The sequence below is a fragment of the Barbus barbus genome (assembly GCF_936440315.1).
Source record: "Barbus barbus genome assembly, chromosome: 41".
NCBI classification, from domain to species: Eukaryota; Metazoa; Chordata; class Actinopteri; order Cypriniformes; family Cyprinidae; genus Barbus; species Barbus barbus.
Genome location: NC_136719.1, coordinates 3,366,398 through 3,382,719, shown reverse-complemented (window position 1 = coordinate 3,382,719; position 16,322 = coordinate 3,366,398). Strand labels below are relative to the sequence as shown.

The window sequence follows — 16,322 nt, the reverse complement described above, 5'->3', positions numbered from 1 at the left end:
ATAGAAGCAAAACAAAACTTAAAATAAAAATTGGTTATTTTAAAATTATTTGATTATTATTGTTTTAATATGCCTTAGGACACCCATTACTGGCGATAAAATCACTGTAACGTAAAGTCTCAAGGCTTATTGTTTTATTTTTCAATATCTTCTAACTTCTTCAAATTGGATTTTAAATCAGATATTCGTTTTATCCACAACTCACAGAACCTTATATAAAAGCTCTTGACCGAAGTCCTGATGGCGTGATATTTAGTCATTCTCAGCAGGTGTTATATTGGGCTTTCAGATGGACCGCCCCAGAGAGAAAAGGAGCTGTTTCGGAAAATGCAGCAGCTTTTTACTGTCATATCATTTATGCAGAAGTGCAGTGGAAATATTGCACACTGGAGGAATTATATTCTATTGAATTTGCATATCCTGGAGAGACCAGAAGAAACCAAAAACAACACAGTGTGCGGTCTTCCTCCACACTCGATTTACATTTATATGAAGAAAATCTGTGAAATAAGGACACTTCTAAACTGTGTGGTGATGTTATTGAATCGAGCGCGATGTGACTGGAGTGAATGAGTATTCTCAAGAGGACTGTCAGTTTCAGACGAAGTCAGTAACAAGTGGATAATAGTTTGACAAAAGTACAGAAAGGCTGCTTTGGAGTTATGGGTATAATGAATCCCAAAAATTCTGTCAAAACCGAAAAGGATCAATTGCGAAAAAATGTAATGCTGCTTTTCTGAACATTGAAGGCCTATCATCCTAATTGTCAGTTTTCTTTCTCTCTTTGCAGATATCGCAGTTTGAAGCACTTCAACTATGACGTTTGCCAGAGTTGTTTCTTCTCTGGTCGCACAGCGAAGGGTCATAAACTGAACTACCCCATGGTGGAGTACTGCACACCGGTGAGTTAGCAGCGCCTGAACGTCTGCCCCTCTCGTACAATCTCTCTCTACCCATCAAATCAAGGCATGTGTAATGAAGCTCGCAAATTGGAGCTCATAAAAGAGGCATTTTGCATGAATGGGCATTACAGTGGGCATTCAGTGGTAGAGCTGTCGCTCTGATCCAAAACCTGAGATGCCTTCATGTCTACTGCCTACAAACGCAGCTACCTTTACAACCTGGAGTGAAACCATGTAACTAATTTGAAATGCGCTACATACCAAGGTAACAGGAAGTGTTTTCAGAACTTTGGCTAACTTTCTGGCAAGTATTAGCCACATTAACAGCAATTTATTAAAAATTTTAATAAAACAAAAAATTTTAAGGTACTATGAATTTTTTTTTTTTATAGATTTTTTTTTTTTTTTTTTTTTTTACACTGAGGATTGGACTCAGGTATGACTTCAGGTATAGGGAGTATATATATATATATATATACACACACATACATACATACTCTTTGGAAGAGCCTTAGCATCAGCAGCACATCTATTGAGTTTTTATCCAGCTGGGACTGTGATGTGTGGTCGGTGAGCAGCAGCTCACGGTACGAGAGTGATGGCGAAGGTTAGTTTCTCTTCCACTGCTGCAGGCGAGATGGAGAGTAGTTAAAACTCAGAGGACCTTGATCTATTAGCATCACCGGCAGGATTTCCTCCCACCTCCACAACACAAGCTCTGTGAAACCTGAAATTTAAGGTGTTCAATTCAACAGTTCAGTATCAGAGCGTGAAATTGAAAAGCTGTCACTGTCATTCATCAGCATGACAAAAGGTAAACAAATTTATTTTTGCTCTCTTCGACTCAGTGCAAATTTATTGAAGTCAGACTGAATAATAATACAAATTAAAAACAATTTTAACTGGCACTTTAGCAAAGAAATGTTGCCTTTTTATATTGATGGCTGAGTGCAGTATTGTCCATCTAGTAGATGGTTCAGCTCCAGATTAAGTTGTTTTTTGTGGGGTGTAGAGTAAAGTGGCTCAACAAAAGTTTATAGGTTCAACCCTAGGGATGTAATGATGCACTTTAAGCCAGTTGAAAGTCGATACAAATATGTGGCGATTGAAAACGGCTGAGATGTAAAATGAATTGCGATACAGTATAATAAAATATGAAAATAAAAACAGATTTTGGTAAAGTTTTAATTTTTTAAAATAAATTTTAGTCTTGTGTTTTATTGTCGATGAAATTGCAAGTAGATATAGAGTAGTCATAGTTATCGTTTATTGACCTTATTGTCGTCTCATCATCTTGTTTTAGTCATGGGAAAAACATTTTTCAGTTTTCAGAAGCTACGAGAATACTATTTGTGCACAAAAAAAGTCATTATTTTTGTTTTCTTTGTATTCTCGTAGCTTTGTAAACTTGTGGTTAAACCGCTGATATCACATGGACTATTTTACCGATGTCCTTGCTACATTTCTGGGCCTGGAAACATTTGAGTTGTTTTGTTGTCAATAGAGGGTCAGAAAGCTCTCGGATTTCATCAAAAATATCTTCATTTGGGTTCTGAAGATGAACAAAGGTCTGACGGGTTTAGAACGACATGTGGGTGAGTAATTAGTGACCGAATTTTCATTTTTGGGTGAACTAACCCTTTAAGAATGTTAACGCTGCTCTTTTTCATACAAGTAAAATGACCAAAGGACATAAAATTCAAAAGGAAATGGAAGTAGTGACAGACCTTTTTTTTGGTGGTTTTTTTTTTTTTGCCCATATTTTGATGTACACCTAGATGTAATGGATTATAAAAAAAGATTAAAAAAAATGCAGGGTGGACACTTGGCTTTATTTATTGGATTTTGAGATGTGGGCATTGCACTCAAAAACAAATGCAACCGTAAGAAATGATATTGCAGCCATTTGCTAAAATCATTTAAGTTCATTTTTTTCCTCATTAATGTACACACAGCACCCCATATTGACAGAAAAACACAGAATTGTTCACATTTTTGCAGATTTATTAAAAAAGAAAAACTGAAATATCACATGGTCCTAAGTATTCAGACCCTTTGCTCAGTATTTAGTAGAAGCACCCTTTTGATCTAATACAGCCACGAGTCTTTTTGGGAAAGATGCAACAAGTTTTTCACACCTGGATTTGGGGATCCTCTGCCATTCCTCCTTGCAGATCCTCTCCAGTTCTGTCGGGTTGGATCGGAAACGTTGGTGGACAGCCATTTTTAGGTCTCTCCAGAGATGCTCAATTGGGTTTAAGTCAGGGCTCCCTTAATAATCTTTAAAAGCTGTCACTCCGTTTATCGCGATCTGTGGGCGCACATCTGTGAGTTCTCTTTCACTTTAAATAAGCAAGACTCAAAAGCACGTGCAAATGATCCATTGCGTCATCTGTCATCGCGTTATAAGCACGGAACCTGCGGGAATGAGTATAATTATTAATAGCCGCAAACCCGTGACGAAATTCAAGTCCTGCTCTGTGTTCTCTGCTAATAACCTGACTGTGAATGATGCGAGCGGCGTTACTATGATGTTACTGAGAAGCTGCAGCCTTGATTTTTGGTGTGGCGGCCCACCATGGCTGAATGAATGTAACGGAAACACTGTATATATATATCACCAACTTTAAGCTCCAGAAAGCATCATAAAAGTGGTCCATAAGTCTTCTGAAGCTTTGTGTGAAAAAAAAGTACTTTTGACTGATTCACGTTTCTATCTTTATTTAGAATTAGTGTATAGTTTATTCATACATTGTTTTATTTTTATATTTGATTATTCAATTTCTGTATTTTTTCTTACTACCTCAATTTTGAATCGAATCGTGACCCCAGGAATCAATTTGAATCAAATCAAGAGGTATCAAGAGATTCCCACCCCTAGAAAAACAGACTATGTAGTTCCTAAAACTCATCAGGATATGCACATATTCAAACATTTCAGAAATGGCTGAGCCACTATTGTGACTTTGAACAGAACATGTAACCCCGGGGTACTCCATGTGGATCGCTTCTGTAATAAGCTTATGGTGCTGTTCTATGGAGCATCACATAAAATACCACTGGCCCCAGAATTTCGATCACAAGTGCAATAATGCTTTTATACAACGGTTCTATAAAGAAGTTGTTTATATCGAGTAGCAATTCCAACACAATACAGCTGGCTCTTTTTGTTTTCCCAACAAAAATGGTTTACAATGTTGTGAGCTATAGAATTGTAATTCTAGTTGAGAGAAGTGATACAGTGAAACGTTTGAGAGCACAGACAACAACGCCTGGCCTATTAAATTACTAGACCAGAACTAACAGTTTAATAAGATTGTGTTGACAGCGCTGAGCTAGAAACTGCTTTCTGAAGCCCACCAACCACTACTTAACATTATCAAGTGACTAATTTATTGTTTTTAGGATGTAAACTCTCGTTTCTCCATCATCTCTTTCCAGTCATTGGTTCGCTCTGATTGGCATTCAGCAGGGCAGCAGTAATCCTGAATGAATCACTCTTGTCAGACCTCTATCACACAGACCACCAGCAGTTGTGAAATGTCCACACACCTTCATCTTGACAGGAAGACAATGCCTTTCATTTCCTTTCAAACTGATGTATCCCAGATACCGCACTCTAGAAACACACACACATAAGAATAAAACAAATTTAGCTTCGATTCAACAGCAAATACTGTCATCAGCATTCAGAGAACAGAAGATCAATATTGAAAAGAATATGCTTTTGTGGCCCTCGGTTGGGCTGTTACGCCATTATTGGTTTTTCATTGCGGTGATATTGCTTTTTGTTGTTGTGATATGGTTTTTATTAGTTATGGGATGCAAAGAGTTTCTTTAGCCCAGTGTCAGAGTAAATGAGGAATGTGCTGTGTTCAACTCACGCTTTCAGTGGGAACTTCAGCCCTTTTTAAAAGGAAAGCTTTTAAAAACAACATTTATTAACATTTACTCACATTATTATGTCTGACATTTTTTCTTTTTCTTTTTCAACTGTGAAAACCCAATTGATACAAGCAGTTTTTGAGAACAAGATTCTGTCTGCTCGTTTACTCAATGAGGCCAGTTGAAAATATGTAGTTTAAAAAAAGCACCATGATTGCACCATACAAGACTTGTATATTTGTTGCAATATATCATTATTGATGAAAACCATGATATTTAAAAACGTAAATATTGATACACTTCACATACTGTATAAATATCATTAAAAAAAAACTCTGTTTGACCCTCCAACACACCAGATGGCAGTATTACAACTTAATGCTGGTTGCCGCCAATCATAAAATGGGAAAACAATGAATATTGTATGGACATCCCAGTCTGCAGTAATCATTGTTGATCAACAACAATTAGTTTTTCTATGCTTTTGTGCAGTTATGGCAACAAACTTCTCCACGCTCATATTTTGAATGTGATTTATTGGCCAAAAAAACAGAATCAAATAAGTTCTGGATGAACTTGACTGAAACCATTATACTAATATTACTGTTATGAATTATTTTTGCCATGATAATGGTATAGTGAAAATCTGATATCATGAGAGCCCTAATTTAAACTCTTTAGTTGCGTGCGTTATGTGAGGAAGACACAAATTTAAGTCCTAATTTAAAGAAAATCTGGCTTCCATCTGTGATCTCAAAGGCAATTTGCAATTCGACATAATCTACTTATAACTTGGTGTTTTGAACACATTATTGGGTAAAAAAAACAAACTAACTATACTATACTCTATTTTGTGTATGAGGTTTGAGATGTGGCTGATATTTCAAAAGCCAAAAAAAATTGGCTGTAGTAATTAAATATGATTTTCTATCCTTCAGCCTCCACTTTTGAGTGGTCATGAGATCTGAAGTTCATAAGTTCTGTTGGTCTTTGGTTTGACTTGAGTTTAGCAGACCAAACCGGAGAGACAGAATCCCTCTGTAATGCATGGGCTGTCACATCCTTGTTTCTCGGTTGGTCTCCCAGTCTGCAGGAGTAATACGATTTGGTTGGTGAATATGTGCAGATTAGGAAGACTTTGAGTGGAGACGCAGACAGAGGAATCCTGGACTGAAAGCTCGTTTGGCTCAGTAGACAAATGGAGAATGAGATGAGTGTGGATGGACGGATCAGTGCTGGATCTGTGTGCTTGAGAGAAAGAAGTGTAGCAGTGATGGGCTAATGAGCTCTGTGTGCTCTCATTACACTGCATTTCACTCAAGCTGACCTAAAACGCATGTGTATACTTGTGCGTGCATGCTGCTTGTGTCTGCTAACACCTCTGCTGCTAATTTTATGCCCTTCTAAATATAAAGCAGTGGAAACTTGTGTTTTCAGGTCAGAGATACTATGTAAAGAACCTTCAGCTGCAATTCCCATTTGTTAGCAAAGCAATGATGCAAGTGTGTGTTTGTATGTCACCTAATTAGAGGAAATATGAGCTTCTGGATGGCTTCCAAGACTTTGCTATTGTATGTGGTTGCTAGGGTGTTCTGGGATGGTTTCTGAGTAGTTGTCTTTCTGGCCCAGATAAAAGATTTCTCTGCCAAGTCTCTGTGATATTCTGATCTCGGAGTCTCTACGATCATGTGACTCTGAAGACTGGAGGAATGATGCTGAAAATTCAGCTTTGATCACAGGAATAAATTACATTTTAAAATATATTCACACAGAAATAGTTATTTGTAATTGTAATAATATTTCACAATATTATTGTTTTTACTGTATTTTTGATCTAATAAATGCAGCCTTGGTGAGAAACTTTCTTACAGAAAATTCTTACCCCAGAACTTTTGAACAGTATTTTAGATGTACAGTCAGGTCCATAAATATTGGGACATTGACACAATTCGAACATTTTTGGCTCTATACACCACCACAATGGATTTCAAATGAAACAAACAAGATGTGATTTAACTGCAGACTGTCAGCTTTAATTTGAGGGTATTTACATCCAAATCAGGTGAACGGTGTAGGAATTACAACAGTTTGCATATGTGCCTCCCACTTGTTAAGGGACCAAAAGTAGTGGGACAATTGACTTCTCAGCTGTTCAATGGCCAGGTGTGTGTTATTCCCTCATTATCCCGATTACAATGAGCAGATACAAGGTCCAGAGTTCATTTCAAGTGTGCTATTTGCATTTGGAATCTGTTGCTGTCAACTGTCAAGATGAGATCTAAAGAGCTGTCACTATCAGTGAAGCAAGCCATCATTAGGCTGAAAAAACAAAACAAACCCATCAGAGAGATAGCAAAACATTAGGCGTGGCCAAAACAACTGTTTGGAACATTCTTAAAAAGAAGGAACGCACCGGTGAGCTCAGCAACACCAAAAGACCCGGAAGACCACGGAAAACAACTGTGGTGGATGACCGAAGAATTCTTTCCCTGGTGAAGAAAACACCCTTCACAACAGTTGGCCAGATCAAGAACACTCTCCAGGAGGTAGGTGTATGTGTGTCAAAGTCAACAATCAAGAGAAGACTTCACCAGAGTGAATACAGAGGGTTCACCACAAGATGTAAACCATTGGTGAGCCTCAAAAACAGGAAGGCCAGATTAGAGTTTGCCAAACGACATCTAAAAAAGCCTTCACAGTTCTGGAACAACATCCTATGGACAGATGAGACCAAGATCAACTTGTACCAGAGTGATGGGAAGAGAAGAGTATGGAGAAGGAAAGGAACTGCTCATGATCCTAAGCATACCACCTCATCAGTGAAGCATGGTGGTGGTAGTGTCATGGCGTGGGCATGTATGGCTGCCAGTGGAACTGGTTCTCTTGTATTTATTGATGATGTGACTGCTGACAAAAGCAGCAGGATGAATTCTGAAGTGTTTCAGGCAATATTATCTGCTCATATTCAGCCAAATGCTTCAGAATTCACTGGACGGCGCTTCACAGTGCAGATGGACAATGACCCAAAGCATACTGCAAAAGCAACCAAAGAGTTTTTGAAGGGAAAGAAGTGGACTGTTATGCAATGGCCAAGTCAATCACCTGACCTGAATCCGATTGAGCATGCATTTCACTTGCTGAAGACAAAACTGAAGGGAAAATGCCCCAAGAACAAGCAGGAACTGAAGACGGTTGCAGTAGAGGCCTGGCAGAGCATCACCAGGCATGAAACCCAGCGTCTGGTGATGTCTATGCGTTCCAGACTTCAGGCTGTAATTGACTGCAAAGGATTTGCAACCAAGTATTAAAAAGTAAAAGTTTGATTTATGATTATTATTCTGTCCCATTACTTTTGGTCCCTTAACAAGTGGGAGGCACATATGCAATCTGTTGTAATTCCTACACCGTTCACCTGATTTGGATGTAAATACCCTCAAATTAAAGCTGACAGTCTGCAGTTAAAGCACATCTTGTTCGTTTCATTTGAAATCCATTGTGGTGGTGTATAGAGCCAACAATGTTAGAATTGTGTTGATGTCCCAATATTTATGGACCTGACTGTAATTGTAAATTTGGTTGGGTTTTATTTTGATGAGAGAAATAATACTTGTAAATGACTTTGAATCTTTTCTTTACCAGTTGTTTACAAAGAACAGAGTGAAACCCATAAATATTTTCTGCCAACGCCTACACAGCAAAGTTTAATACTGGAGGTTCAAACCACTGCTGATTCATCCTTAATTGTATTAAAGTTGCTTTGAACAATTGTTAATAAAGTAAATCCACTTCCTCATCCATCATCTGTGTGCCTCTCTCATTTTCAGACCACCTCAGGAGAAGACATGCGAGATTTCACCAAAGTCTTAAAAAACAAGTTCCGCTCAAAGAAGTATTTCGCCAAGCACCCTCGCCTGGGATACCTGCCCGTCCAGACGGTCCTCGAAGGAGACAACATGGAAACGTAAGCATCTTGAAAGAGAATAAAATCGTTCTCTGTGTGTTGCAATTGTTTGAATTTGACTCTCCCCAGGCTTTGGCTTTCTGCCGCCCCAATCATTTTCTGTCTTCACCCGGAGAGCTTTTACAGCCTTCATGCAATGAGCTTATTCACATTGCAAGGTTTGAAGAACTATTGAGAAGTGTGAAGAATGGCGACTGACTTCTTTTCAGAGTAGAAATCCTGAAATGTGAGAAAAGACAGGATCTAAAAGAAGTAAAATGCCAAGGATAACACATTGTACTATTAAAGACTGAATATATAAATACTGAGATGTCAGTATTTTTGGCATTTTAAGTAGTTGTCTGTCAGGTGTTTGATAAACAGGTTTTAGTATAGAGTCCTGTAAGAAATTATTGAATTTGCTTCAAAATGGTTCTCCGGTGATGACAGATGGCCTTTTGATCTCTGCCAAAGTCTGTTGGTTTCCACGCGTTGGGTTTGAAATTCCAACTTGAATTGAATGATACGCCACATTAGTAATCAAGCCTCAGCCTCAGACACCTTGAATATAGGCTGCTCAGAACTGCTGTTCAAATGTTATCATGTCAACACGTCCCGCTTCATAGTGCTGATTTTCTGTCTGTACAGAAATGTTGATTTATCTTGAAATATATCCTCTACACAGAGGCCTGTGCTGCGGTGTGAAAGCGGCAGTGAATAGCTTTTCTAAACGCTCTAATTAGATGATCCACTCTCTAATGTAAAGATTCCAGCTGGTTGTGATCTCTGTTCCAAATCCTAGAAGGTTTTGTCTTGCTTTCTACTGCCGACCTTCTAAAGGGGTGTCAGATTTGTGTGCAAAAAAGGTCCATTGTCTCTTTCAATAGTGTGGCAATGTATGATGCACAGAATTTACGTAGGGAACCCTTATGCAAAACTCCTTTTGGAATGACTGGAATTCACCCGCAAAGTTTGACTGAGCAGAAACAAATGTAAACGCACCAGGAACAGTTCACCAGAAAAAAATGAAAATTTTGTCGTCATTTATATTTTGAAGAACTAAACAGTTGTTGGTCCCCATTGACTATTATGGAAGTCAATGGGGACCATCAACTGTTTGAATATCAACATTCTTCAAAATATCTTATTTCATGTTCAACATAAGAAAGAAACATCATAACTCAAGTAGAACCCGTTAAGTGATTATTTGGCTATGAACAAAGATATGTCACACATCTCTCACTTTCAGTCGAACGAACTCAACAAATTCAAGTTTATGGCATAGTTCGTTTAGCAGAATGCTAAATACATAGTATAATATGCATAAAAACAGCAAACACATATTAGATTTTAATAATTAATTCTATTTAATAGACCCTTTTGGACTGTGGTGCATTTCCACAGTAAATTGTAAATACAGCAGCTTTTTAATATATATATTTAAAAAAAAGTGTATTTGTAACACTATACTTTGTTGTATTACCATGGCATTAAATTACAGAAACCTTGCTGCTATCGGAGTGTTTTTAATACAACAGTGACAGCATTGAGAATGCTAAGATAAGCTATTGTGGATTTTTTTCTTTCGCTGTTGAGGCAAATAGAAATGCAAGAATTATATTTCTTGTAGTTTCCTCTCACCACAATAGACATTTACCCGACTATGATGACTTCTGCTGCTGAGAACCCTGGGAATGTGAAAAGGGCCCATAATCAACATTTCTCTCATTTTGCCTGCCAAATTGCATGGATTTTTTTCCCACCGAATTTGTCGCAATACATTTTCTGCTAAAGATACATGCGATGCCAGCTTAGAATTTGAACAAAAGAAGGCATCTTGGAATGCAGCGCGATTATGCAGCCTGTCTTGTGCCTCCGTGTTGGGAACGTGCCTACTGTATAATGTCTCAAAATGCCGCCCCAGGCAGTTCAGTGTTTTTGGAACAGAGCCCAAGTGTGGCCATTTCAAGAAAATAAAGAGTTATGCAGTTCCCACTTCAGCCTTATCTCCATACTACTGTTGATTAAGGCACTTCTGGTTTTCCAGTGGGACCATTTCATGAATTTGTGTCAGAAAGAAGCTTCTGCTAAATGACAGGGAACTGCAGATGACCTATTTCTTCAGTTGGTGCTGATTATAAATCTGAAATGACTGCTCATGCTGCACAGGCTTCCTGTCGTTCCACGTTAGCGTGACGTTCAGCCGATCTGAGCGTCTGTGATAGCAGACCATTTTATGTAACGTTTGATTTTCAGGTTTCTGAACAGACGTGCACCAGCATGAGTAAACTCCATCGCCACGTGTCAGATTTAACAAAGAGTAATGACCGTGCTTGAAATATATTCAGAGCGCTTTCTAAAAGCGAACAGTGTTTGGTTTTCTTGAAATTCTGAAGCGCCAGGGGATATTGACCGATTTTTATTAGCGAGCCCATGTTTGTTGACTCTGTCAGCACTAATTTACAGAATCCCTCGTTACATTGAGTCCAGCGCTCTGTACATAGTGATACACCAAACCAGCCATTTAACAGCCCAGATAACTGGAGCATTTTGTCTTTGACACGGCTCATATTTCTCCCTCTTCAGCCGAACTGAAAGTCAACATGAAATCATAATAGACTCTCTTTTATGTTCTCAATACACTTTTGTGGTCAAACAAATTATCAGCGCTAGGTATGTGCATCTCCATAACTGAGGCCGATGCGATATGCCCCACTTTCAAAATAAAAGTATAACGCATATGCTTATAATATATAAATAAATAGTTTTTTACCAATGCAACTATGTTAGAAATGCATCGCGATGCAAATGCCAACTTGTATCCGATGCACACTTTATGTTGATGCATTGCATCGTTAACTTTTATGCTGATGCATCAATGTGAATCTTACCATCCCTTATCAGTGCACATTATTCCATAGAAAAAAAGAAAACGTTAGCCACCTTCATCTTTCATCAAAATTCCTCCTGTCCAGGTTACTAGCTATAAAGTTGCAATGTAATGGAGTTTATTTCATATTGTGAGGTACGTCCAAGTTGAAAAAAGGAGAGAAAATGCAAGCCAGGACTTGGTTCTGTGCATCAGCTGTTGATTGGATGTTGAGATGTGGGCATGGCTCACAAAAATGAATGTGATGCAGTCAATTGTATTTTAAACTAAATGATTAGAGACGTCCAGCATATGTCACCAGTCTGTCGTTTCACTGGAAGAGTTCTTGTCCAAAAAAATAAATATATAAACATATACATGAAATTTAACCATTCATTAAGATCAATAGCATGATTTTCATTTCATGTTGACTTTAACCAACAGCCAAATAATCTTTTAAGCTGCTGTTAATAAAGCCTTACTAAAATCTTGCCATTCTTGATCCACTCAATTCCTGATGGATAAAAGTTTCGCTCTCAGAGCGTCACATTACAGAAGGGAAATGAGCTCTGAAAGCCGTTTCATCTTGACTTTTGCTCTTTCAAACAACTTTTAAACATTATTAAACAGAAAAACTATTTTCCTGCCTTTGCTGACCTTCTTACGTAAAACGAAAGTCATTGCAAGTCACTCTCTGTCATCTGAGGGTCTCATCCTAGATCTCTCGTCTCCACATCACCCTCTGAGAGAAAGAATAAGATGCCTCAGTCCTGCAGTGTGACATGATGGGAATGCCCCTGCTTTCGCACAAAAGACAAACATGAACCGATCTAACCTTGAATATCCCAGCTTGCCGTTATAGTCTCATCCGCTATATGGTTTTCTTTAAAAGAAAAAGATGACACTTCCAAGAGAAACTGAAGTTCACTAGGGTTCTCCAGCAGATTAAACTTGTCGCTGTCGAGTCGGAGCAGAGCGTTTGATCTTTTGCGCTATATGCGATTAACAGCAAGTTTTCACTTGAAAAGACACTAAAATGAAATGAAATGAAAGATTAATGATTGGTTTGGAGATCTGATCGGCCTAGTTTTGAGGCTGAATGTTTCTCTGTGTATGCGCAAAAGAAATTCAAATAGCATGCTCAAGTTTCTTTATTAAAGCCGATAAAAATGAAAATTCATCGTTTACTCACCCTCATGTTGTTTAAACCCACATGACCTTTTTTATGTAAAGTCAAAAGTAGGCCTTTAGCAGAATGTTCATGCTGCTCTTTTCCAAACAACGAAAACATTTACATGACAGCAGTGTTTTGCTGGCCTTATAACACAGACTATTGAAAAAGAAAACAATACTGTTATCGTCTACATGTAAACTACAAAAGAACAAAGTTGTGAAAATGTGCATGCGTATTACGGGTTAGCATAGTTTTTCTCTCTAATGTGAGATCACCAACTCCTGGCCTGGTATGCATAATACAGCGTTTCAAGTCATGTTCACGGATCCGTGTGAATGGGAATTGTTTTGACAATGTTGTCTGTATGCAAAAAAAAAACTTTTTCGTTTTTCATATATTGTTGACATGTAAACGTATCCTCAGTATGTAGAGAAGAGCAGCTTGAGCATTCTTTGAATTATCTTTTTTTTTTGTTCCACAGAAGAAATAGCCATTCAGATTTAGTATGACATGACAATCAGTAAATAATGGCAAAATTTTATTACACTATGGTTTGTCAATCATTCAATAAATCCAGAGTTTCTTCGTATTCTGCACTGCCCCCTACAGTACTGGAGGAGTATATCAGCCAGAACACCTCCACATCCTTGTGTGTGGATCTGACCTCCACATTCTGTGACCTCTGACCCTAAAAAAACCTGTTCCTCCCTCCCCTCCCCCCACTCCCCCTCCTTTCCCCTGGTTTTGTTTTTCTTTCTCCCTCTTGCAGTCCGGTCACTCTCATCAGCATGTGTCCGGAGCAGTATGAGTGAGTATCAACAGTCAACCCTCAGTCCTCCTCCTCCTCGTCTTCCTCAGCACAGCATGCCGCTCACATCAATGCACGTGCGGAATACAGATCCACCTGCACGCCCCTCCCCACCTCTCTTTTTGTTTTTTATTTTTCGTCTAACCTTCTTCCTCAGTTCGTCCATCCCAATAACACTTGGCCTTCACTGTAGATCATCAGACACATTTCATGTTTAGAGTCGTGTTTGTCGTTGATTATTTGTGGAGTGTGCTTTTGTTTATGTGTGTGTTTATGTTTTCAGGCTTTCTCCATCGCCACAACTCTCTCATGACGACACACACTCACGGATAGGGCAATACGCCAGCAGGTATATCTCGCTGCCGACATTACAGGACACAAACCACACTGATGTCATTTAAGAAATAGCATAATTACAGATGTGTAACTAGGAAAAACTAGGGCTGTCAATCACGTAAATGTCAAAGCAATTATCAAATTAATTGCATGCATCTGTATTGCTAGGAATACGAAATGACAGCACTGTATTGACTTGTGTCTGTTGTTTTATTTCTTGTCATTGTACACAAGTCTACAATACACATCAGTCAATCTTTTTTTAATCATTTTTCAAAAATATATAGTGAATTGTTGAAGTAATTCAATATTGTCATTAACAACGATATATCTGCACATGGACCTATTCTGCCCTAGAAGCTTTAATATCTAATATTATTACAAATGTGGCATTCATTATTTGTAGTAATTATTAGCAATTAATACTAAATTATTCAAATTAAAGTAAAATTTGTTATTGAGAATGACTAAAGTATTAATAAATTCTGTAATTTCTGAATAATTTCACATCTTCATTAGAGTTAGTATTTACAGTATTCAGTGCTGTAACCGTATCATAAGATCAGCTGCCCTCATGTTGTCATAATACATCACCGCAACACCACACAAATGAAAGCGGTGACAGATAAGCAGCATAAGCACACACATGCTCTCTTAGACCTCTGACTCTCTGCCAAAGCCAATTTAATCTGCTGCCGCATACTGTATATTAGGAGAGTATCAATTCGATTTACACCTGCTCAAAGAAAAAAAAAATAACTTACTATGCATGCACAAATGCACCAATTGCCTCCAGCACTGACCTTCTACCCGTAAAGACTCGAAAATGGATTTTCATCGTCAGCTAGTTTCTCTCAATGTCACTATCACACACACAGGCGGTTATTATAGGATTGTGAATATAGACTATGACTGAAGCCTCAATCCCATTATAGGAACTCTATGAGACGGTAATCCATCGGGACGAGTCTTCAGTCCTGAGTGTGTGTGAAAGTAAAGGCTAGTTCGCACTACAGGATTTTAAGCCCGATTTGCAAGTTAACGAGCTTGCCCACAGGTCGGGCTGTAATCGGGGGGAAATCTGTGGGTGATCGGCGCTCCGCGATCTTTATGTGTGAACTACACAACGATGCATCAAAGACACTCGCTGACGCGTCGCTGACGCCAAACAAATATCTAGCATGCCAAATATCTGGTCCGGTCGGCGACTCGACATCACGTGGTGTCAGGTGTGGTGACGAGCTACAGCCAATAAAAGAGCAAGGCATGGGTTGAGGTCACCGGAAGAAAAACAGCAGCAACTTCACTTAAAGAAAAGGCTTATATTTTTTGCACATAAGCGTCTTTCACAGGATTTTGGCTTCTATATTTTTTATTAACCACCAATCGATTTTTTTCACCCCGTTTTAACATGTATTTCTATGAAGACTGGCCAGCTGTCAGGCAAGATGGCGGATAGCAGCGGCGGCACATAATATACATGTTCTGATTTGTCAGATCACCTTTCAATCAAGCTCTTTGTGAACAGTCAATTCTCGCGTGTTTTCATGATAAAACGTGGTTTAGGGACCGAATCGAGTAGTTGGATGACAGAGTTGTTGTCAGCTCGTGTAGTGTGTAACCCCTGGTTGTGGATCATTTACATAAAGTCATGTAGTGTGAACGCCACAACGACTAAAAGACAGACAATCAAGTCATGTAGTCTGAACGGCACAGCGATCTGCCGACGTGTAAAGTCCTGTAGTGTGAACCTGGCTTAAAGCTCCTTACACTAGCACGATCTAGAGTTATTCAGTATTGAGCTTCGATTGCTGGTGTCCAACCCGCTTGGCCAGACCAGAACTCATACTTTGAATTTACATTTTTATAGTTTTATATTCTCATTCATCACCCAATACATGAATAAACATGCTTGGTCATAGTCGAGCCTCAGATGTACATAAATCCATATGCTGCATTCTTTTAATGCTAATAAACAGTGAGATGATTTCATATTGACCGGGGTCTCTGTCCGCTCAGGTTGGCACAGATGGAGCGCTCCAATGGCTCTCTGCCCACCGACAGCAGCTCGGCTACCGGAAGCATGTGAGTCTATAAACTCTTTACTGTCTTTACTGTAAATTTAGGGGGGTTTTGTTCCATTTAGAGGCCATTCTTGAAGGGAATACATTGGTGTAATTGTGGTGGATTAGTTTAAAGGGATAGTTCACCCAAAATTTACATCTGTCATCATTTACACAAAACAAGATATTTTGAAAAATATTGGTAACCAAACATTTGACCGTACCCATTGACCTCCATGGTATTTTTTCAATATTATGAAAGTCAATGGCTACCAAATATTGTTACGAAGATTCTTCAAAAACCATCTTTTGTGCTCAACAGAGAACTTGAGGGTGAGTAAATGA

The 16,322-nt window shown here is 38.6% G+C and overlaps 1 protein-coding gene across 6 annotated transcripts in view; it reads left to right on the top strand.

Moving 5' to 3' along the window:
- Positions 1–16,322, top strand: part of LOC306860982 (utrophin-like) — a gene marked incomplete at its 3' end in the record, with an annotated part of 232,987 nt that overhangs the window by 193,052 nt on the left and 23,613 nt on the right. For 3 of the 6 annotated variants that reach the window (XM_079403020.1, XM_079403017.1, XM_079403018.1), the window contains 5 exons: positions 791–902; positions 8,612–8,748; positions 13,540–13,578; positions 13,862–13,927; positions 15,934–15,999. In XM_079403020.1, the coding sequence (XP_079259146.1) occupies positions 791–902; positions 8,612–8,748; positions 13,540–13,578; positions 13,862–13,927; positions 15,934–15,999 (420 nt within the window). Of the gene's footprint in view, positions 1–790; positions 903–8,611; positions 8,753–13,539; positions 13,579–13,861; positions 13,928–15,933; positions 16,000–16,322 lie in introns of those variants that run through there. The other 3 variants (XM_079403021.1, XM_079403019.1, XM_079403022.1) reach the window with 2 other exon arrangements.